This window comes from Mesoplodon bidens (assembly GCF_964165515.1).
Source record: "Mesoplodon bidens genome assembly, chromosome: 4".
Classification (NCBI taxonomy): domain Eukaryota; kingdom Metazoa; phylum Chordata; class Mammalia; order Artiodactyla; family Ziphiidae; genus Mesoplodon; species Mesoplodon bidens.
This window is the reverse complement of record NC_138160.1, coordinates 144,847,773-144,868,977: the sequence shown is the minus strand read 5'-3', so window position 1 is coordinate 144,868,977 and position 21,205 is coordinate 144,847,773. Positions and strand designations below refer to the sequence as shown.

The window sequence follows — 21,205 nt, the reverse complement described above, 5'->3', positions numbered from 1 at the left end:
CAGTGAAAGCATGGAGTCCTAACCACTGGACTGCCAGGGAATTCCCTCTCAATTTTCTAAAAAATCTAAAAAAATTGTCTGTGTGCCATCCACTGAGGTAAAAAACAAAACAAAACAAAAGCAGCATAGATACCGTGGAGGATCTCAGAGTTCCACTCTCCACTTTCATCCCTGGAGGGAAGTGGATGTTGTCCCTTCCACCCCCTAAGCAATGAGTAAGGGCCACTTTTCATTTAGTCAATACATATCTCTTGAGCACCTACTTTATGCTCGACCTTGTTCTAGGTCCTGGCAACACAGCAGGGAAGAGAACAGATAAAATTCCCTGCACTTGTGGCGTGACATTCTAGATGGGACGACAGCCAAGAACAAGGATAAACAAGTAAAAATATATAGTGTGACAGATAGTGATACGATATAGAAAAAGCAAAGCAGGGAGATGATGTCACTGGAGATTGGGTGGCCTGGAACCATCTTTCTGATCTGCAGGGGCTGAGTTGGAGACACAAGGATGTCAGGGGCAGGGTGTACCAGGCAGGGGGAACAGCTGAGGCAAAGGTCTGGAGGAGAAGGCTGTCCTTGAACTTGATGTAATTCCTATCTATCTGCTGGGCCCCGTAACTTGCTTCATTGCATTTCTTTTTTCTTTTCTTCTCATTTCATTATTTCTTTTTAATTTTTTATTTATTTATTCTTGTTTGTGTTGTGTCTTCGTTGCTGTGCATGGGCTTTTCTCTAGTTGTGGCGAGCGGGGTCTACTCTTTGCTGCAGCACACAGGCTTCTCATTGCGGTGGCTTCTCTTGTTGTTCACCGCATTTTTGTTCATGAATTTCATCCATATTGATGTGAGTTACTCTCCCTGGTTTCACTGCTCTGTCATGCAGCACTGTACACATTAATAGGCTATAATTTATTTGTCCCTTGCCCCATGAATGGACAGTTATGTGAATTCCAATTTTGTGGTCTCAATGTCTCCAGGAAACAAACTTTTCCCACTCTTTTTACTTTTTAATTTTTTTTTGGATTTTTAAAAAAATAAGTAATTAATTCACATAGTTCCAAATCGAAAAGGCACAAAATGGTTTTGAGGACAAGTCCCCACTCTGCTTCCAGCCCCCTGACACCCATCTCATTACTGAATTCAAAACATGCTATGGTTTAATGGTTCCTCAAAAAGAATTACCATATGATCCACCAATTGCCTTTCTGGGTATATACACAAAGAAAGCACGGACTCAGAGAGATATTTGTACATCCGTGTTCATAGCATCATTATTCACAATAGCCAAGAGGTGGGAAGTAACCCAAGTGTCCATCGATGGATGAATGGATAAACAAAATGTGGTGTATTCTACAATGGAATATTATTCAGCCATAAAGAAAAAAAAAAGGACATTCTGGCACATGCTACACCATGGATGAACCTTGAAAACACTATACTGAGTGAAATAAGCCAGGAACAAAATTACAGATATTTTATAAGTGGGGGCTTAATTGTTTAATGTATACAGAAATTCTCATACTTGGACTTCCCTGGTGGCGCAGTGGTTAAGAATCCACCTGCAAATGCAGGGGACACAGGTTCGAGCCCTGGTCCAGGAAGATCCCACATGCCGCGGAGCAACTAAGCCCGTGTGCCACAGCTACAACTACTGAGCCCACGTGCCACAACTACTGAAGCCCGAGCGCCTAGAACCCGTGCTCCACAGCAAGAGAAGCCACCACAATGAGAAGCCCCCGCACCGCATCGAAGAGTAGCCCCTGCTCACTGCAACTAGAGAAAGCCCGCGCACAGCAACAAAGACCCAAGGCAGCCAAAAATAATAATAATAATAATAAATTTTAAAAATATAAAGTATACAATTCAATTTAAAAAAATAAAGTCTTTTTACAAAAAATAAAGTCTTATACTTAATACCACTGAATCGTACCCTTCAAAATTGTTAAGATGGGGACTTTCCTGGCGGTCCAGTGGTTGTGACTTCCCGATCCCACTGCAGGGGGCCGTGGGTTTGATCCCTGGTCAGGGAACTGAGATCCGGCATACTGCATGGCGTGGCAAAAAACAAAACAGAACAACCCAAAATGGTTAAGTGAGCAGTTTTATGTTATGTACTTTTTACCACAATTAAACACACACACACACATACACGCACGCACGCGCGTGCGCGTGCACTTACAGAATGCTTACTCTGTGCTGTGTTCTCAGCCGTGGGGATTTAGCCATGAACAAAACACAGGAATCCCTGCCTTCAGGAAGCTTACATAAATCAGATAAATACTAGTAAGTGGGTTTTGTGAGTTTTGTTGGAAGGTGGAAGTGGTGGGCAGAGAAGAGTGGAGCAAGGCTTCCCGGGTGACGCAGTGGTTGAGAATCTGCCTGCTAATGCAGGGGACACGGGTTCGAGCCCTGGTCTGGGAGGATCCCGCATGCCATGGAGCAACTAGGCCTGTGAGCCACCACTGCTGAGCCTGCGCGTCTGGAGACTGTGCTCCGCAACAAAAGAGACCGTGATAGTGAGAGGCCCGCGCACCGCGATGAAGAGTGGCGCCTGCTTGCCACAACTGGAGAAAGCCCTCGCACAGAAACGAAGACCCAACACAGCAAAAAAATTAATTAATTAGTTAATAAACTCCTACCCCCAACATCTTATTTAAAAAAAAAAGAGTGAAAAAAAAATTTTTTTTAAAAAAGAGTGGAGCAGATAAAGAGTATAGGGTGCAGGAGTAACTTGTTTTAGGCTCTGTCCTCAGCACCCAGTGTAATTCCAGGTCCCCGGCAGGATATGCGCTGCCTATGAGCAGCTGTGTATTCAGGGTTTCCACCTATAGCCACAAAAAAAGAGCACATTGCTTCACTCAGCTTCCATGTCCTTGGCTTCTGGTGGGTTCTGCCGATGGGGAAGGCTGGCAGGAGATCAGAGGTGGGAGACAGACGAGTGTCCCTATTCCCTCCCTGCCCAACCACAGTTGGGCAGTGGTGGTTTCTCTGTGGCCACATAACCTGCAAGGAGCCCCTTCTTCACAGCTCCAGATGTCAGCAAGTTCTGCTCCCTTCCCATCCTCTTTAGTCCTGTCAAAATCTTCCCACTGTTGCTAGTTCCGGGTGCCTTATGAAATTACAACACCCCAAAGATGTCCATGTCCTAATCCCCAGTGAGAATCAGGAATTAAGAATGCTACTCAGCTGACTTTAAGGTAGGGAGATTAGCGCTTGCTTCCGCGGCACGTATATTAAAATTGGAAGGATACAGAGATTAGCATGTCCCCTGTGCAAGGATGACACACAAATACGTGAATCATTCCATATTAAAAAAAATGATAGAGAGATTATCTTGGCGGACTCAGTGTAACCACAAAGGTCCTTAAAAGTGGAACGGGGAGGGGACTTCCCTTGTGGCGCAGTGGTTAAGAATGTAGGGGACACAGGTTCGAGCCCTGGTCCGGGAAGATACCACATGCCACGGAGCAACAAAGCCCGTGCGCCACAATAACTGAGCCTGTGCTCTAGAGCCCGCGAGCCACAACTACCGAAGCCCGCGCACCTAGAGACCGTGCTCCGCAACAAGAGAAGCCACCGCAGTGAGAGACCCGCGCACTGTAACGAAGAGTAGGCCCCGCTCGCCCCAACTAGAGAAAGCCCACGTGCAGCAACAAAGACCCAATGCAGCCAAAAATAAATAAATAAATAAATAAATTTATTTTATTTTTTAAAAAAGTGGAACGGGGAGGCAGAAAAAGAGGTCAGAGTGGTGTGACAGGACTTGATTCACCTTTGCCATCTTTGAAGATGGAGGAAGGGGGCCGTGAGCCAAGGAACACAGGCAGCCCCTAGAAGCTGGAAACAGCAAGGAAATGGATCTTACCCAGAGCCTCCAAAAGGATCACAGCCCTGCCAATGTCTTGATTTTAGCACAGCGAGACCCCTGTTAGACTTCTGACCTGCGGAAGTGTAAGGTAATGCATTTGTGTTGAAGCCACTAAGTTTGTGGTGATTTGTTACAGCAGCCATAGAAAATGAATCCACTCAACACACATCTGTTGGTTCTCCTGTCCCACTCACATCATTACATTTTGTTCAGTGAAACCCTTTTGAGTGGAATTCTGTTTGCCGCTAAGACCCAGCCAATCCTGCTTCTGGGAGCTTACTCTATAGGTGGGATGCCTGTCTTCGCGGAAAATGGTGCACAGAAGTATTTTTCGCAGCATTGCTTGTAAAAGTAGAGATGGAAAAACCTGCAAGTGTTAAAAGAAAAACAAAAAACGCTGGTGAAATAAATGCTGAGATGTGCACATACTGGAGCTTTCTACCAGAGTAGAAAGAATGAGAAAGTGCTGATGAACTGATAAGGAAAAATCTACAGGGCCACAAGGTTCAGTGAAAGACGCGTCGCTGACTGCAGTGTGTTAGCTTTGTGTAAAAAAGGAACGGAAGGGGTAAGATTAAATTTGAACTTACAAAAAGAAACCCTGGAAGGAGTCACGAGACACCGTAGACAGTGGGCTCCCATGGTTGGGGGCAGGGAACAGGGTGGGTGGAGGGTGAGTAGAGAACCTACTCTATGTGTCTCTCTTAATAGCTGATGTTTTAAATCCTAGCCGGCGCTAGGGTGAGGCAGGCAAGGCATGAAAGCAAAGAGGGCGCCAACTCAGTAATCGAGATAAATATTTTAATGTAACATTTTCTAAAAACACCATTAATGTGAAAAAAAAAAACATGATGAACATTGAAATTTTAAGTCAAAAATCAGTAACGGGGCTTCCCTGGTGGCTCAGTGGTTAAGAATCCGCCTCCCAATGCAGGGAACACGGGTTCGAGCCCCGGTCCGGGAAGATCCCACATGCCACGGAACAACAAAGCCCGTGCGCCACAACTACTGAGCCTGCACGCCACAAATACGGAAGCCCATGCACCTAGAGCCCGTGCGCCACAAGAAAAGCCAACGCAATGAGAAGCCCACGCACCGCAACGAAGAGTAGCTCCCGCTCGCTGCAACTAGAGAAAGCCCGGGCACAGCAACGAAGACCCAATGCAGCCAAAAATAAATTAATTTTAAAAAAAATCAGTAACAGTGCTGAATTCTATTGAAGCCTGAGGTCAAACGAAGTATCAGGAATATGGATTCTATCTTTGAAAGTTTTTTCAGTAAAGAATTAACAAGTTGATGATCCTGAGTGGATCCTGGATGGGTGGGGTTTATCCAGGGCCTTAGGAGGGCCCCCCATCCCCCCCCCACCAGCCATTCTCATCTATATGAAAAGCATTAGGCAACGCCACTCAGGTTTGCAGCTTACTGTTGCCCCCTGGTGGTGACCAGCTTGGACACAAAGGCATTTACTGAGGGCCAGGACCCCTTCGGGGCGCTGGGAATATTTTAGGACCAAGAAAGACTCAGTTTGTGCCGTGGTGGTGCTCACAGCATAAAGGAGACAGCAAAACACACATTAGCAAAGCCAGGCAGGTGAAGAAGCTGCGTGGCCAGACGTGATGGGTGACTCAAAAGGCGGGTCAAGGAGGACCTCTGGGAGGAGGTGGCAGAGCTCTGATTGGAGTGAGAAGCAGCTGCCAGGGGGTGGTGCCCCCCAGAAGAGGTGGGCAGTGGGCTTCACTGGACCCTTGGTATTTCATGTCTTAAAAGCTGATGGTCCTTGTTTATTATAGTATTCTTTAAGCCTTTCCTGTGGCCCGAATATTCCATTACCTTTAAAAGGAAGACTGCTTTAAAAAGATTACTTTTTAAAGGGAAGGGTGTTCAAGCAGAGGGATGGGCATGTGTCGAGGCCCAGATTTGGAGCATGAGTACCAGGTGCCACGCTTGCCTGTACATTATCTCACCTACTCCTCATCGCAACCCTGGGAGGAAGGCATGAATATTTACTCATTGTACAGAGGGGGACACTGAGGCTGAGGAAGTTGCCCAAGGTCACACTGATAGAAAAACTTGAAAGTGCTTAAGGATCAGCAAGGAGGGAGTTGATGAGAAGGGGAGGACGTGAGACGAGGGCAGGGAGGTGACCGGGCAGGGAGGTGACCAGGCAGGTGGTGCAGGGCCTGGTGAACTGCAGGGACGTCTTAGGCTTCTGCTCTGAGGGATGTGCCCTGACTCAGGTGTTCACAGGTGCCCACTGGCGGCTGCCTGCTGGGGTCCAGTGAGGGCAGGGGAGACAGGGAAGAGGCTGGAGTGGGCATGCAGGCCAGAGGTGATAAGGACCTGAACCGGGGTGGAGGACGAAGGGCAGTGGCCAGACGCAAGATTCGTTTTGGAGGCAGAGCTGGCCACGTGGAAGGTGAGACATGGTGCAAGTTGATGCTCCTCAACGGACGGTGGTGGGGGTCTGAGATAATCCCAAGACTTACAGGGGTAGGGGGGGAGTGAGAACTCGACACAAAGGTGTCCTGAGGAAGTGTTCCAGGCGGCGGAACGACACATTCCTGGAGAGCCTGGAGTGAGAATGGAGGACATTTTGCCCATTTGCTGCAGGGCAAAGCTGGGGGCCTCACAGGCCCAGCCGCCAACACTGACCAGGGTTCCCTCCCACCCCGCAAGAGAAGAGCTGTGCCAGCCCTCCTGAGGTCTCGCGGAGCATCTGAAATCCTTTATTGGAAGATAATTGCTGTTTACTATATAGGAGACTCAACAGCAGATGAACAGTGACAACGGAGCCCACAGTGACTGGGGCAGGGCCCTTGGCTGGGGACCCCACCCATACCCCGTGGACCAGCCTGGCAACCTCTACCCTTCCCTGGACCCCCGAGCCTTTGGCATAATGCTGAAGTGGGGGAGCTGCAGGCAGTGAAGCCCCTTGACTCAAAGCAGACTTGGATGAGCGCTCGGGGAGTGGGGTCAGTGGAGGCGGGGTGGGCAGGCCCCTCCGGGCTAGGTGTGGGAGCAGCAAAAGTGGAGGAAGCCAGGAGCTGGGGAGATGGTGTCTATTTTTGTTTTCTGAAAAGGGGCGCACAGGGGCCTGCAGGCAGTCGGGCAGCAGCTGAGGTGGGTCATGCGCTGACGTCTTTCTCGTCGCCCGGGTTGGAGGCTTCCAGCAAGGGGTCCCCGGGACCCGCCTCCTCCTCTTCTTTGGCCTCACTGGACTTGGAGTTGGGGACCCAGAGGCCGGAGTCGATGCAGCGCTGCATGTGGTACTTTGCGTCCTGCAGGGAGAAGGGTGGGTTGGTGAGGCTGGGCTGCCACCTTCTGGTGGCCCGCCTGTCCCCTGCACATCCTTGAGCCTGCTTCCTGCTCTTTCTAGATCACAGCTTTACAAAAGAACTGCCCGCAATGATGGAAATGGCCTGTAATCTGTGCCGTACAATATGGTAGCCACCAGCCACGTGTGGCTACCAAGTACTTCAAATGTGGCTGGTGCAGGGGAACTTTAAATCTCACTTAACTTTAATTCAAGTTTAAACAGTGTAGTCTAGAACAAGCGTCAGCAAACTTTTTTGTCAAGGGCCAGACAGTAAATATTGTTGGCTTACGGGCCCTCAGGTCTCTGTCAAAACCTCTCAACCCATCATTCCTCAACTTTATGGTTGTAGCACAAAATCAGCTACAGACAAGATGAAACTAAACCAGCCTGGCTGCTGCATTCCAATCAAGTTTTATATAGAGACAGGCAATGAGCCTGCAAGCCATAGGCGGAAGACCCTTGGTCTAGATGTTCATTCCCACAGAAGCGTCTAGAAACCCTGGGCCAGGTCTTGCGACTAGACTCATTTTACAGATGAGGAAAGCAGTGTGGCCAACCAGTGAGACAGGCAGCAGGAATGGGGTCAAACCGAGGTCTATCAAGACTCAAAGTATTTATCTACCAGCGCGGTTACTGCTCCAAACAGCTGATGTTTTTACCAGCACCAACTATGTGCTCAGCCCTCCCCATGGATTTCGTGAGTTAATATCGAGAGAAAGTGGTTTGATGCGGTAATAACTGAGGCTGGAAAGGGACCCCTCCTTGGGCCACTCTGAGCTGCTGGCAAAGGTGGGGTCAGTTGGTGTGCTCATCAGCCCACAGGGACAGGGACACTCAATCTGGACGCTGGGCACACAGTAGGTGCTCAATAAACGTAAGTGAGCAGGTGGCACAAAGCCTGGCTGCCTCGTGTGCTGGCCATACAGTGACAAAACGTCCCTTGTTCCTTTGAGAAGCCCAGGAGGGACACTTCTACCAATGATGTGGGCCACAGAGCTGGAGGGGGCCGGGGAGACACATCGCTCGCCCAGGTGGGCTTGGGCGCAGCTACTCACGGTGGGGTCCATCTTGCTGATGGCATCTTGGAGCATCTGCACATCCTTCACGTCAAAGCATTTCTGGAGTTCCTGTGGGTGCAGAGGGGTGGGGTCAGGGCCTGGATCCCAGGGAGCCTGGGGACCCCACTGGCTGCCTGCCTGCTGCCCGCCAGGGCCCAGGGAGCCGCACCTCAGGGAGGGACTCGTAGACCTCAACGGGGTCCAGGCCGCCGGGACCGAGCCGCTTCCTGCGCTCCTCCTCCTCGTACTCCTTCATGGCTTTCTCGATGCGCAGCTTGGCCCGGCCCCGCACACGGTCTTTGAAGGCCTCCAGCTCGTCGTTGAAGCCCTCCATGTACTGACGGTCAGCAGTCTGCGGGGGGCAGGGGTGTGCACAGGGCTCAACTGGGGGAGCCAAGACCGCCCCACTGCAGGTGCTCAGAGATGCCGCAGGGCTCCCCACATCTGGTCCTGAACTGACAGACGGGCACCCTGGGCCCCAGGGCTCTCCTCCGCCTCCTCCGAGCTCGACTTTATACCTCTGTGCTCACAACCACCTGCCCGCACATCCCCCTGAACCTCAGACTCGGGACACCCACCTCCTCCGGGTCCTCCTGTGGAGTTTATCGGGCATCTCAAAGGCAACACAGCCACCCCGGAGCTCCAGGTCACACCCCTCAGTCTGTCCTGCATCTCCCCCAGCTCAGCAGGGATAGCTCTGCTCTTCAGGTGCTCAGGTAAGAAACCCACAGGCATCCTTGACTCTGGCCCTCACCCCAGGTTAGGACTTCCAGCACATCGTGCCAGCTCGGCTTTCTACATGTGCCAGGAGCCGACCACTTGGCAGCTCCTCTGTGGCCCAGCCCTCTCCTGACTGAGGAGAGGACTGATCACAGGGGCCTGAGTCCGAGTAAACCCATGTCTGTCTCCTCCAGCAGACCGCAGGCTGGTTCTCTGAGGAGCGCTGCCCTCCACTCTACCCTGGCCGCTCCGGGCCCTCCCTACCTTGATCTTGGTGAAGAACTGCCGGAAGCAGGCACGGGGGTCCACCTTCAGGCTCTTGGCCAGCTCCAGGATGAACTGCATGACGATGGTCTGGTGGGCCACCTGCTCCATCAGCGCACATTTCTGCCAAGGGAAAACAAGCACGGCGTCACCAAGTGGAGGACCCAGGGCAGAGCCTTTCCCCAGCCCCGGGGGCTGGCTCCACATACCTCCTCCACCTCTAGGTCAATGCACCAGATGACCAGGTAGTTGGCGGTCTCCTCGCACACCAGGTGGACGTTGTCCGACAGGTACTTCTGGCTGTCGTCCCAGCGGCGGAGCATGCCTGCGGGAAGGTGTTGGCGAGGTGTTGGAAGGGCCCTGGAGGCAGAGGCCAGCCCCTTGTCATGTGCACCGCCCACCAGGCCCCCACCTGGGCCCAACTCACCGAAGTGCTTGATCTGTTTCTCATACTTCTCCACGAAGGTTTTGTGTTTCTGTTCCCTCACCTCCTCCGACTCCTCCTCCGCCCGCTCAGGCTTGGTATTGACCATGCTCTGTGGTGGGGCGAGAAGGGGAGTGGGCTGGGGCGAGGCTGTGCGGCGCCTCAAGCGTGGCCGGGTGGGCCGCGGCCGCAGCGCCCATCCCATCCAGGGTGGAGGTGGCGACGGCGCCATGAACATCAGTGTGGCGGGAGCGTGGGCGTGGCAGGTGTGGCCTCGGACTAGGGCCTTCGGGCAGATCAGAGCGGGGGGGTACCGGTGGGGTGCCGCACCTGCCTGGGCCCCCACACCTGATCCCCTCACCCGCCACCCCCATCCACCGGTCCCTGGACCTGAGCAGTCCCCTCCGCCACACCTGCCGCCGCCTGCCGAGCGCGCCCGGCCCTCGCACACCTTGCTGAAGCCGTCCTTGCTGAGCGTGTCCACGTTCCAGGGCATGCTCTTCTCCTTCTTGCGCATCTCCTCCAGCTTCTGCTCCCAGCTCCGCTCCTCCTTGCGCAGCTGCTGTGCCTCGGCCTGCAGCCGCTCCAGTTCGGCCCTGCTGCCCTCGCCCTCGGCCACCTCCAGATCCTTCAGCTTCCGCTGGCACTCAGCCACCTTGCGCTTGCACTCGCGACAGCCCCTGTCCAGCTCCTCCTTCTCTTTCTGGAACTGCTCCATGCGCTCCACCCGGGCCTGTGGGACAGGCACGGCCCATCACTCTGTGGAACGGCTTGTCCCTTGACCCTAGCCCCAGCCCCAGGACCCCAAGAGCTGCACCTGGGATGACCCCAGAGAACGTCAGCACCAACCTCCGTGTGACGGACTCCCAGCTCCCGCTCTCGCCCCTACAGGTGCACCTGAGCCAGAGCGGTCCCTCTTTGCTCAGAACCCTCTACGGCTGCCACCTCACTTGGAGCAAAAACCTAAGTCCTCCCTGTGACCCACAGGGCCATGCGCAATCTGTCCCGTGCCCTCCACGGCCTCACCTCTTCCTGCTCACCCCCTCCCTCCAGCCACACTGGCTGCCTCACCTTTTCTCGGACCCACTTCAAACCTCAGGGCCTTTGCACTGGCTGTTCCCTTGGCCTGGAATGTTCTCTCCCCAGATACCCCCCACCCCAGCATCCTTAACATCTTTTTAAAAAAAATATATTATTTATTTATTTATTTATTCACTGGCCACACCCTGCAGCATGCGAGATCGCGGTTCCCTCATCAGGGGTTGAACCTGTGCCCACTGCACTGGGAGTGTAGAGTCTTAACCACTGGACCACCAGGGAAGTCCCCCTTATCATCTTCAAATGTCCCTTACAGGGAATTCCCTGGTGGTCCAGTGGTTAAGCCTTCGTGCTTTCACTGCCGAGGGCCCGGGTTCAATCCCTGGTTGGGGAACTAAGATCCCACAAGTTGCGCAGTGCAGCCAAAAAAAAAAAAAAAGTCCCTTACAGATGAGGCCTTCCTTGACCACCCGGCTGAAGGTCTCAACCTCCCCCTACTCTGCTCTTCTTGATCTTCCTCCTCAGCACTTGTCACCCGACAACAGCCTGTGACAATTATTTATCATGTTTCGGGCACTGTCCTCCTCCAAGGATACTGGCTCCACGAAGGTGGGGATCTGTTCACTGTTGTGCCTCCAGAGCCAGGAACTGGGCCTGACACACAGTACGGACTCAGGAAAGCCTTGTTGGATGTAATAAAGTAATAAGATACTGGATAGAGGCCTCACCTCTCCCCAGGGTCTCAGGTTCCCCCTCCTCCCTGGAGCCACCCTCAGTAACACTCGAGCACCCTCCTGTGCCCACCATGCCCCTCAAGCCACCGCTGCTTGGGTGTCCCACAGGCACCTCCAATTCTGTGCCCAAAACTGAACTTCCCACCGGAGCCCCCAGACCTGTTTTTCTGCTGTGTCCTCCCTCAGCAAAGAGCCTGCCCCCGCCTCCTGTCCCAAGCTGAGGCCTGTTGTGAGCCCTGTCCCTCCCGCTCTGCCACCAAATCCTGACACTATTTTTTTCTTTTTTCTTTGGGCCACGCTGCGTGGCTTGTGGGATCACAGTTCCCCGACCAGGGACTGAACCCGGGGCATGGCAGTGAAAGTCTAGAATCGTAACCACTAGGCTACCAGGAAACTCCCGGGCTTCCCTGGTGGCGCAGTGGTTGAGAGTCTGCCTGCCGGTGCAGGGAACACGGGTTCGTGCCCCGGTCCGGGAGGATCCCGCATGCCGCGGGGCGGCTGGGCCCGTGAGCCATGGCCGCTGGGCCTGCGCGTCCGGAGCCTGTGCTCTGCAACGGGAGAGGCCACAGCAGTGAGAGGCCCGCGTAACGCCAAAAAAAAAAAAAAAAAAAAAAAGAAAAAGGAAACTCCCCTGACACTTTTCATTTCCAGTTGTTTCTCCAATTTGCTCCACCCCAAGGGCTGCACCTGGATCTGCAGAGGCCCGCTCAGCTCTGTCTCCAGGTCAGCATGCCCTCCTGAGCCCAGCCTAGTGTCCACCAGCCTCCTGTCCCCCCCCTACCCCAGACGCCGCTCCTCAGACCTCCTCTTCCACTGCACCCCATCTCCTCAGTCCCCCATGCTGACCCCTATCAGATCACTGGGCCCTGTCACTCTCCAACCCTGCTTGGCTCCCAGCAGTGCCTGCTCAACCCAGAGCCAATGACTGAACCCTGAGAGGTGCCACCATCTTCCATCGCTGTCACCCCAATCCAGGCTCGGAAGCTGCCACAGGAGTCTCTGAAATGTACCTGTCTGACCACAGCCCTCCCTGCTACCTCAGACTGGAGTGTCTGGGTTCAGAGGGGACCCCAGACCCCTGCCCCACGCTGGCCAGATGGCCAAGGCTCCTTGGGGGGCTGGGTCCCAGGCTGATGCCGGCCCCTGTGGTTGATGCTAGCCCTGAATGGACCAGCTCTCTCCTGACTCTTAGCCTCTGCACATGCTGTTCCTCGCACCTGGAACTCTCTTCCCCTTACTCCATCTGCTTTGTCCCCAAGTCTCAGCTTCGACAGAGCCTTCCCCAAGTGCCCGACCCCCGGAGTCACTGAGCCCCAAAGGCCCCTCTGTGATCATCAGATGATGTGATGAGATGCTAGTGGAAGGCCTTGGGGCACCAGACCTGGGGTCATATCTCACAGCCACCATGTAATGGCCGGGTGTCCCTGGGCCAATCCCCTAACTTCAGTTTCCTCATCTGTCAGATGCAGACAACAGTGCCAAGGTTGCACTGGGAAAAGCAAAAAAGGTTATAAAATTAGACAGTCCAGAGCCGTGCTGGGTGCTCAGTCAGCACCATTCCCACGTTGGCTACTGTCATTACTGTCTGTCCAAGGGGACAATCTGTCTCTCTCTGGGGACTGTACTGGGGCTCAAACAAGAAAATGTACTTCAAGTGCTTAGCTCGATATCCAGTAAATGCTTGTAACTGGTAACTGGGAGCAGTTGTTACTGTATCATCAGAGCAGCCCAGCTCCACCACTTACTGGTGATGTGACCTTGGCCAAGTCTCATATCTCTCCCTGCCTTGGTGTCCCCCTCTATGAAATGGGGCCTCACAGAGTTGTTGTGAGGACTAAATGAGTTACTCCCAGGAAACTGCTTGCAACACAGCACTCAGTATATGTGTCCTCAACTGTCATCACCGTCATCATGGCCACGGCCACGGCCACGGCCACCAGAATGGTCTGCTAACTAGCTCTGCGCTTTACTAGAGGCCGTATCTCCAGGTTCCAGCACAGGGCCAGGAAGACGGCGGGTGAGAATTGGGAGACCTGAATCCTTCTCTAACGCCCCATAGGACCGACATGGCCAACCCTGAGCCTCACTTTTCCCACTCGGATCAGGCCCTCGCCTTGCAGAGGACACCTTGTGGCCTCTGCCACCTCTCTTTTTCCATGACGGGCCTGTATCACCTGGAGCCTTCCTGCTGCCTTATGAGGGTTATGGTTGGCATTATAGCTGGCCTTGGGTGGCAGCAGGAATCTACCACACTGCTGGTTTCTGCTGGACGGCCATCAAAATCTTCCCGGCATCCTCTGAGCAGCCGCCAGGGAGGCCAAAGCTAAATAAAGGCCTCCTGGAGCTGCTGGGGGTGGCAGCCTGCCCAGCCTGAGCTTTACGCCTCCGGGAGGGGCTGTAGCAGCCTGGGCAGGGCAGAAGCCTTGGCACTGAGAAGGGGCCACAGGTATAACTGCCCTCCTTACAGACAGGGGAACCGAGGCCCACAGAACCTGGATGCCACACAGCTAGCTGGGAGGAGCCACAAGAAACTAGTACTGGTGGCTGTTTCTGGGCAAGGGAGCCAGGGAGCTGGAGCTGGAGCCAGGAAGACTCGCTGGTCCCCTTCTGGAACCTTTGGATTATTTTTTTACCATGAGCGTGAATTACATGAGTAATAATAATGATAGTGGCTAAAGTTTCTACACAGTTTATTACATGCCAGGTGCTGTCCTGAGAGCATTACACACATTAAATACATAAGGCAACCCTCACAACAACCCTATGAGGTAGATACTAATAAGATCCCCAGCTGGAGAAATTAAGGCACAGAGAGATCAAAACTCACTGGGGGCAACGCAGCAGGTCAGTGATTCAGCAGGAACCAACATCTGAACCCGGGTGGGCAGGCCTGTGCTCAGAAGCACACAGGCTACCTTTTCTCTAATCCCCCTTTCCCCTCTGGTCCTGCTTACTCCCTCCCAGGCCCTGAGCCAAGTTCTTTTCAGATCTCATTTCATGTCTTCCTTATGATGGTCTCATGGAGGCGGGGTCTCACTCCCCCTAAAGCAGCAATGGCCCTGTGGCAGGGCTGGGATGAGAACCCAGGCTTGGTGGCCGCTGAACTGGGTGCTGGAGACACCAGGCTCCCCGCCTCCACTCCAGCCCTGGGGCTCCCAGCAGCAGCCCAGGAAAAGGTTTTGTGCCAAGAGGGAGAAGGGTGTGGTGGGAGGAGGATACTGCAGGAGAGGGGGCATCGGCCTCCAAACTCAGCAGGACCAAACCATCCTCCCCACGGTGATATAGACTAACTATGTGACAGAAATAGGTGTTCCCAAGAATCGCCTTGAGAGCTTGCAGAGATCTTCAATATTTCATAATAAAATGTTACACATGGCAAGAAAGAGAAGTGCTAGAACTTTCTCCTTACACTCCAGGGGCCCACCCGGCAGGTACACTACCCAGGAGGCTGCTGCTTTAAGGAATGGGTTGGAACTGGGACTCGAACCAGATGTAGGGACTAATGCTGGGTCTTAGCAGGATGGGGAAGGGCCCTTCTAGAAGCTTCTAGATAAACGACGGGGAGCTGATATATGGGAAGGTGGGGTGAGGAATTCCTAACTGGAAGATTCTGAGAGATATATGCCCTCAGTCTGAGAGTATAACAAGCATAGGAATGTGGGAGCAGGAGCTCTGATTTGGTGGAGCAGATTAGAACATTAGGTCTCATGAGAGCCATTCTGTTGGCCTGAGAGCGCTGCTGGTCAGGGAGAGGGGTGAGAGAACACACAGACTTGGGATTCTGGGGTCTGGATTTGGGGGAAAATAAATAAAAGAAGGTGCAGGGAATTTGGAATCAGACTGGGAGGGTCCCTGGTAAAAGCAGGGTCAGTGTGGGTGTCTGAGGACAGCAGACCAAACTGGGGTCAGAAGGAAGCTGGGGTGGGTTTAGGTCCTGGACTTGGGTTTGAATGAGGCATTCCAATGCTGGCGGAGGTTCCTACAGGAAGCCTGTCTTGGGGGTGGGCGGTGACCGGGCCTGCAGTACCAAGTAGGGGCAGGGGCTCTGGCTGGGCAGGACGCCACGTGGGTAGGGTTTCCTGATGCAGTGGGAAATTGGGTCTACAGTACATGAGGCTGAAGGAGAGCGGCCGGAATTGGAGGCTCCATCAGGGTGGAGCTCGTGGTTCAGTCTGATGGGGAACCAGGTTTCAAAATTCCAGTCCTAGATGGGACTGAGGGCCCTGGTGGGGCACCGGTCTACGTTCTAGGGAAGGGGTCCTGGGTGTGGGTTGGAGTCCCAGGCCAGGAACAGAAATCTCAAGGGAGGATAGAACTCCTTGCTCTACTGAAGGAGCAGAACCTCTAGATCTAAATGGGAATCACCGTCAAGATTCCGAAAGGCAGGTCACAGACTAGACTTAAAGTATTGGGAACTCTAGGGGTTGGGAGGGGCCAGTGGGACATCCAAGATCATAAGTGGGTACCCGAAAAGGTTCAGGGTGCAGATTCTGAGGTAGAATTCTGGGTGTAAGTGGAAGGTCCCAAATGGACTGGGGGGGGCACGTCCAAAGCTTGTCTTGGTAGTCTAAACTGTGAAGAAGGTGCCCTAGGGGTCAACTGGGAGTTCCAAGAAGAAGTTGGAAGGGGAGGGGGGAGGGCCCGGGATCACGGGCAAGGAACCCAAGGGTCTCGGCAGTTCTGTTGCCCCGGAGTTGAATCAAGGAACCCCGGGAGATCCTGAAAGTCCAGACTGTAGGGTGGGAAACCCAGGTGTCAACGGCTGGGCCCCCGGCAGTATCAGGGGTCAAAACTCTGAAGCGGAGTCCCAGGAGTGGGGGAAGGCGCTGGGCGCGCGCGCTCTACCTGGTGCCGCCAGCGGAAGAGGCTGGCTGTGTCGATGTTGGGGTGCGTCTCGTCTTCATCGTCAGACACCTCGATGTGGTCCCACACGCTGTAGTCCACCATCTTGCCTCCGCGGCCCAGCCCGCTCCGGCTCTGGCGGCAGCAGCAGCAACGGCGGCGGCGGCGGCGGCAGCAGCAGGGGCTACGGCGGCAGCAGCCCACAAGATCTGCCCGCAGAGCCCCGCCCCTTCCGTTTCCGCCCGGACGCGGACGCCCCCGCCCTCGCGTAACGTCACACCCCTAGTAACCGCGGCAGCGGCACTGGCGACCTAGGTCTTAAAGACCCCTGCGCACGTGTTCCGGCTCCCGGGAGTCTTCGCCGAGACCTCACCCCATCGGGCTCGGGGCCTCCGCTAGGCACCTCCTAGGGGTATACGGGTGGATTCTCCATCCTCGAGCCCCCTGTATCTCCCGCTGCCCCACGGTGGGCGTTTACGGCGGCCGTGAGGGGGGGAGTTGGCGAGACTGAGGGAGAGGATTGTCCCCTTAGCCACGCCGCAGTGACGTCAGCCCGAGCCCACTGCTGGGGCCGGGTATCGGCGAGAAGACCTCGCTCCCGCCCCTTGTGAAGAGGAACTTAACTTTGTGCCTGATAGGAAAGAACATTCCCAGTCCGAGGGGTACAGGGCCCTGTCCTGGGAGGGTCTAAGTAAAGGAAGGATATGGCCCTGCCCTTGAGGAGTCGGAGGTGGGGGCGATGTAGCCCTGCCTTAAGGGCTGGTGTTTCCCCGGCTAGGACCACAGCCTACCCCTCGCGCCCGCATCTTCTGCCTCTTTAGCGGGGATTCGCGCATACACGCCCCCTCTGGAATCACCCGGACCACACTAACGGGCCTTGGGAGCCTGTACACTGCGCCCCCCCGTGCAGCCGCTGGGTGTCGCTAGTGTCTAACTAGCGGCCCGTGCTCTTGGTGGGGGTGGGGGTGGGGGTGGGGGTGGGGGTGGGGGTGAATCTTGGCAGTGAGCACGGCGGGGGGTCTTGACCCGTTGATGTACTCTAGGACTGCTCGCAGCGCCTGCCCCCTTCCTCGTCCCGGGCGCTAAGGACTCCATTACACTGAGCTTGGGCGACCCAGCCACACATTTTCATACATCCCTATCCACGCTGTGACACGGGATAAAAGGCTTCGTTGCAGCCTAGGGCAAGGATTATCTCAGATTAAAGGGCGCTGGGGGGACGGGGTGGACGGGAGGAGCTTCAGCCACTCTGGTGAAGGGAGCCTCTTCCAGACTCCCCCAGAGCGGGCGTTGGAGGGAGGGGCTGGAGCGACTGGAGTAAAGGTCTCTAAAAGGGTGGGGGTGTGGGGGATTCCCCTGCCCACGGAAGGGGAGGGGCCATCCGGACAAAAGTGCCCGCCTGCTGCCGCCCCTCCCCCTCGCGCTCCATTCAAACCCGCGAGTAGGCGGGCGGGGGCGGGGAGTCCCCCTCTCCTCCTCCTCCCCCTCCAGCCCCAGCAGTCCAGCATCACAGCGGCAGTCAAGTCCCGGGCACGCGCGCGCAAGAACCCACACCTCGGCGAGTCTCACAATCTCTCCCTCTCTCTCTCTCGCACACACACACACACACACACCCCAGCAACAAAGGGTCTGGACACCCGTGTCCCCTCTCGCCCCTCAGGCCGGAGAGGGCGGGGCATCCCCTGCCCAGCCCCACTGCAAGGTAAGCTTTGGACCACAAGCTGCGGTGGGGAGGGGGACCAGGCGCCGGGAGGGAGGGGGTCTGGACGGGGGGGGACTTCCCTCGCCCCCCAAGAAAGTCAGGAGCCCCCTGTACGCCCTTTGAGAGCTTCAGGCCGGCCTCCAGGCTGAGGGTGTGTAGGGAGGACCCCGGATGCCGGATTCCCAGGTAGGCGCGGGGGTCTCTACCTGGCTTCGGAGACCGGAGCTGCCTGGCCCCAGGGAAACAGGGTCCCAGGAGCCCCAGCTCCCAGAATTGGGGACAGGGCGCCGGAAGCTCCCCGATCAGCGCCAAGCATTTACTAATCTCCTGACAACACAGCATCTCCAGCCTGGGGGACTGAGACAGAGACCCCTGAGTTGCTTTTCACTGTCCCTCGGACTCCCAACCGCCCTCCCCCCATCAGCGCACCCCCTGCTGGGCGTCTTGTACCTGTGGGGTGGGGGTGGGGGGCTGGGAATGCTCCTCTAGGCTCCCAAGCTTCCTCTGCTGCATCCCATAGCCACACACTGCTTAGCTGCGGCTGTGGGACTGGGCAAACGGTTTTGCCTTCCTGAGCCTCAATTTCCTCATCTGCAAAGTGGGTAATGACACACCCAGGATTCGGGGAGGTCATGCATGCGAGTCTGCCGTTACGCCATCATTTATTTTACAGCTCATTTCACACATATTTCCCAAGAGCCTACTATGTGCAGGACACTGTGACCAGGCTGTCAGGCTACATCAACCAACAAGACCAGCTGAGTCCCTGCTCTGCTGACCCTGGACACTGGTGAGGGAGCAAGATCAGTGTGTAAACAGAGAAATATCCACGGTGATTTCAGACTGTGAAGACTAAAATTTCATGAGGCATAGAGAGTGACCACAGGGAAGGATGTTCAAGATTAAATGAGATTTACAGTTTGTATCTGCCTTCCTCATTCACTTTCAGCTCCATGAGGGGAGGGCCAGGTCTAGAAGAGTGGCTGGTACACAATAGGTGCTCAGTAAATGTTGAATGAGTTAAAGAGGGGATTAGATTAAGACTATTTTCATAGCACTTTAGATCAGGTAAGAGGCTTATCATGAACCAATCCATCGTCTCTCCTATTTTACGGATGAGGCGAGTGAGTCCCTAAGACCCAGAAAAGGGAAAGATGTCGTCAAAGGCAATAAGGGAGTTGATGGGGTGTCATCATTCCCACACAAGTGAGGGTGGCTGAAGGAATGGTTTTGAACAGCGGGGAATGGAAGAGAGTAGAGACCAGACTTGAGCACAGGTCCCTCCAGGAACCCATGACACCCAGCCAGTGCCCAACTCTCTCCCCATACCACACAGACACAGCCCTGCATTCATCCATTCAACAAGTATTTACTCAGTGCCTACTATGTGCCAGGTGCTCAGGACACAACAGCAAACAGAAGAAAACCCCCTACGCCCATGGAGCTGACATTTAGTAGAGAAAACAGAGAAGAGACAGCATAAACAAACGAATAAATATATAACAACAAACTGTGATTAGAACAGTGATAGAAATAGCTTGTGACAAGAGAGAAAATTGGAGGGGTCTACTGTGGGTTGGGTATCCAGGAAGACCTCCCAGAGGAGTTGCATTACTCTTCAAACACACACACACACACACACACACACACATGCACACACTTTGATCCAGACAAACGTAATCATACAATCACCACATACAGGCTGGAGCCTGAGAAGCTTAATAGTGTGCCTGAGGCCCCATAGCTACTGGGTGGCCATGCAGAGATTTGAACACAGAATCCACATTTCTAACCAGTGTACTTCCCACTGCACCCACATGCATGTACCCTCCCCGCCTCCACACACACACATACTCAGAGTCACACAGAGACACAGCCAGCCTCGTGCCCACATAGACTGATATGGTGTCACTTTGTCACATACACACACTCCTGTAGGTATGGTCCAGTCTCAACTATACAACACTCAGACTCCCAGAGAGTTCTACCTGTCCAGTTGCATGTGGACAGCTGTGTACACAGTCTCACGTTCACACATGTGCACGCGCGCACACACACACACGCATGCCCCGTGGGGTGGGGGGCTGAGAGTCCTTCCCAGCTCCAGGTCATGGAGCTTGGGTAGTCATTGTCCCTCCTCAGGCCTGAATGATCTGGGGCAAGCTGTGGACAAGGGTATTCATCCTCATTTCCATCCCTCTTTAGCTGCCCATCACCCTGTCCTTCTGAAGACAGTGGAGGTTGGGTGAAGCCAGTGCTCCTCTGTCAGGCCAGGCCAGGGATGCTGACAAGCTGGATGAGGGAAGAGGCCTCTTCTCAGCCTGAGCCTGGTGCCTGCTCTGCCATCTGGACCCCCCTCGCCAGCCGGCTGCTGCGCAGGGGAGGGGAAGGCAGGCTTAGTGGCTCCCGTCCACCTGGGCACTCAGGTCAGTTTCTGAGGCCCTGTGTCCCATGCCCAGGTTTCTGCCAGAGATGATTTCTGCAAATGTGCACAGGTGTCCAGACAGTGGTGGCATGTGTGTCTCCACCTCTCTCCCCTGGCCTCCTCCCTTCCTTCCTTCATTCCACAAATCCTTGAGCACCTACAGTGAGCTGTTCTGGGCACTGAGGATACAGCCAGGGCCGGCTAAAGAATTCTGCAGAGCCCAGGGCCAGATGAAAATGCAAGGCCCCTATTTAAAATTATTAAGAATTTCAAGACCACAACAGCAGTGCATTAAACCTTCTAAGCGTGGGGCCAATTGGGACTGCTCAGGTCACGTGTCCATGAAGTTGGCCCTAGAACAAGACAGAAAAATCCCCTGCCCTCATGGAACTAAGGGGTGGGGGCAAGCAGAAACATAAACATATGATACCTCAGGGGTAATGAGTACTGAGAACAGAAAGTAAAGATGAGTGAGAAACAGAAGGTGATGGGGTGGGGGGAGGCATCCATGCCAGGGAAGGCCTCTAAAAGGAGGTGACTTTGAGCAGAGAGGTGAAGGAGGTGAGGGAGTCAAGTGGATTTATTCACTCACTCAAGAGACATTTGTTGAGCACCTACTGTATACCAGCGTTGTCCTAGGTCCTGGAGATCCAGCAGGGGACAAAACTGACCAACGTCCTGACCTCATGTCCTAATCAAAGGACAGGCAATAATAAAATAGGTAAATTATATATCTTGTTAGAATGTTGTAAGTCTAAAACAAACAAAATGAAAGCAGAGCCAAGGGAGATCGGGGGTGGGAGGAGCGC

The 21,205-nt window shown here is 54.3% G+C and overlaps 2 protein-coding genes across 3 annotated transcripts in view; one reads left to right on the top strand and one right to left on the bottom strand.

The window, feature by feature from the left end:
- Positions 1 to 6,571: 6,571 nt before the first annotated feature.
- CDC37 (cell division cycle 37, HSP90 cochaperone) lies at positions 6,572 to 16,467 on the bottom strand. 2 transcript variants are annotated; one of them, XM_081232211.1, is made up of 8 exons: positions 16,273 to 16,467; positions 10,107 to 10,388; positions 9,659 to 9,941; positions 9,441 to 9,556; positions 9,232 to 9,354; positions 8,417 to 8,599; positions 8,245 to 8,316; positions 6,572 to 7,151 (listed from the first exon to the last, which is right to left on the bottom strand). In XM_081232211.1, the coding sequence occupies exons 1-8, from the start codon at positions 16,372 to 16,374 to the stop codon at positions 6,999 to 7,001; spliced, it is 1,314 nt and encodes a 437-aa protein (XP_081088337.1). In that variant the 5' UTR covers positions 16,375 to 16,467; the 3' UTR covers positions 6,572 to 6,998. The 2 variants fall into 2 exon arrangements, with proteins under 2 accessions (XP_081088337.1, XP_081088338.1); XM_081232212.1 differs by having other exon boundaries at positions 9,659 to 9,767; positions 16,273 to 16,466.
- Positions 16,468 to 17,863: 1,396 nt separating this feature from the next.
- The window catches only part of PDE4A (phosphodiesterase 4A), a gene marked incomplete at its 5' end in the record, with an annotated part of 47,558 nt that continues 44,216 nt past the window's right edge, over positions 17,864 to 21,205 (top strand). Inside the window, one exon of the mRNA XM_081232135.1 lies at positions 17,864 to 17,971. The remainder of the gene's footprint in view (positions 17,972 to 21,205) is intronic.

What these genes read in the sequence shown, in the direction of transcription:
- CDC37 (XM_081232211.1), bottom strand. Translation starts at nt 16,374, where the DNA reads ATGGTGGACTACAGCGTGTGGGACCACATCGAGGTGTCTGACGATGAA. An exon ending in TTGACCTAGAGGTGGAGGAG is followed by an intron (nt 9,355 to 9,440) that starts GTATGTGGAGCC and finishes TTCCCTTGGCAG; the next exon opens with AAATGTGCGCTGATGGAGCA. An exon ending in TCAGCAAGATGGACCCCACC is followed by an intron (nt 7,152 to 8,244) that starts GTGAGTAGCTGC and finishes TTCTCCCTGCAG; the next exon opens with GACGCAAAGTACCACATGCA.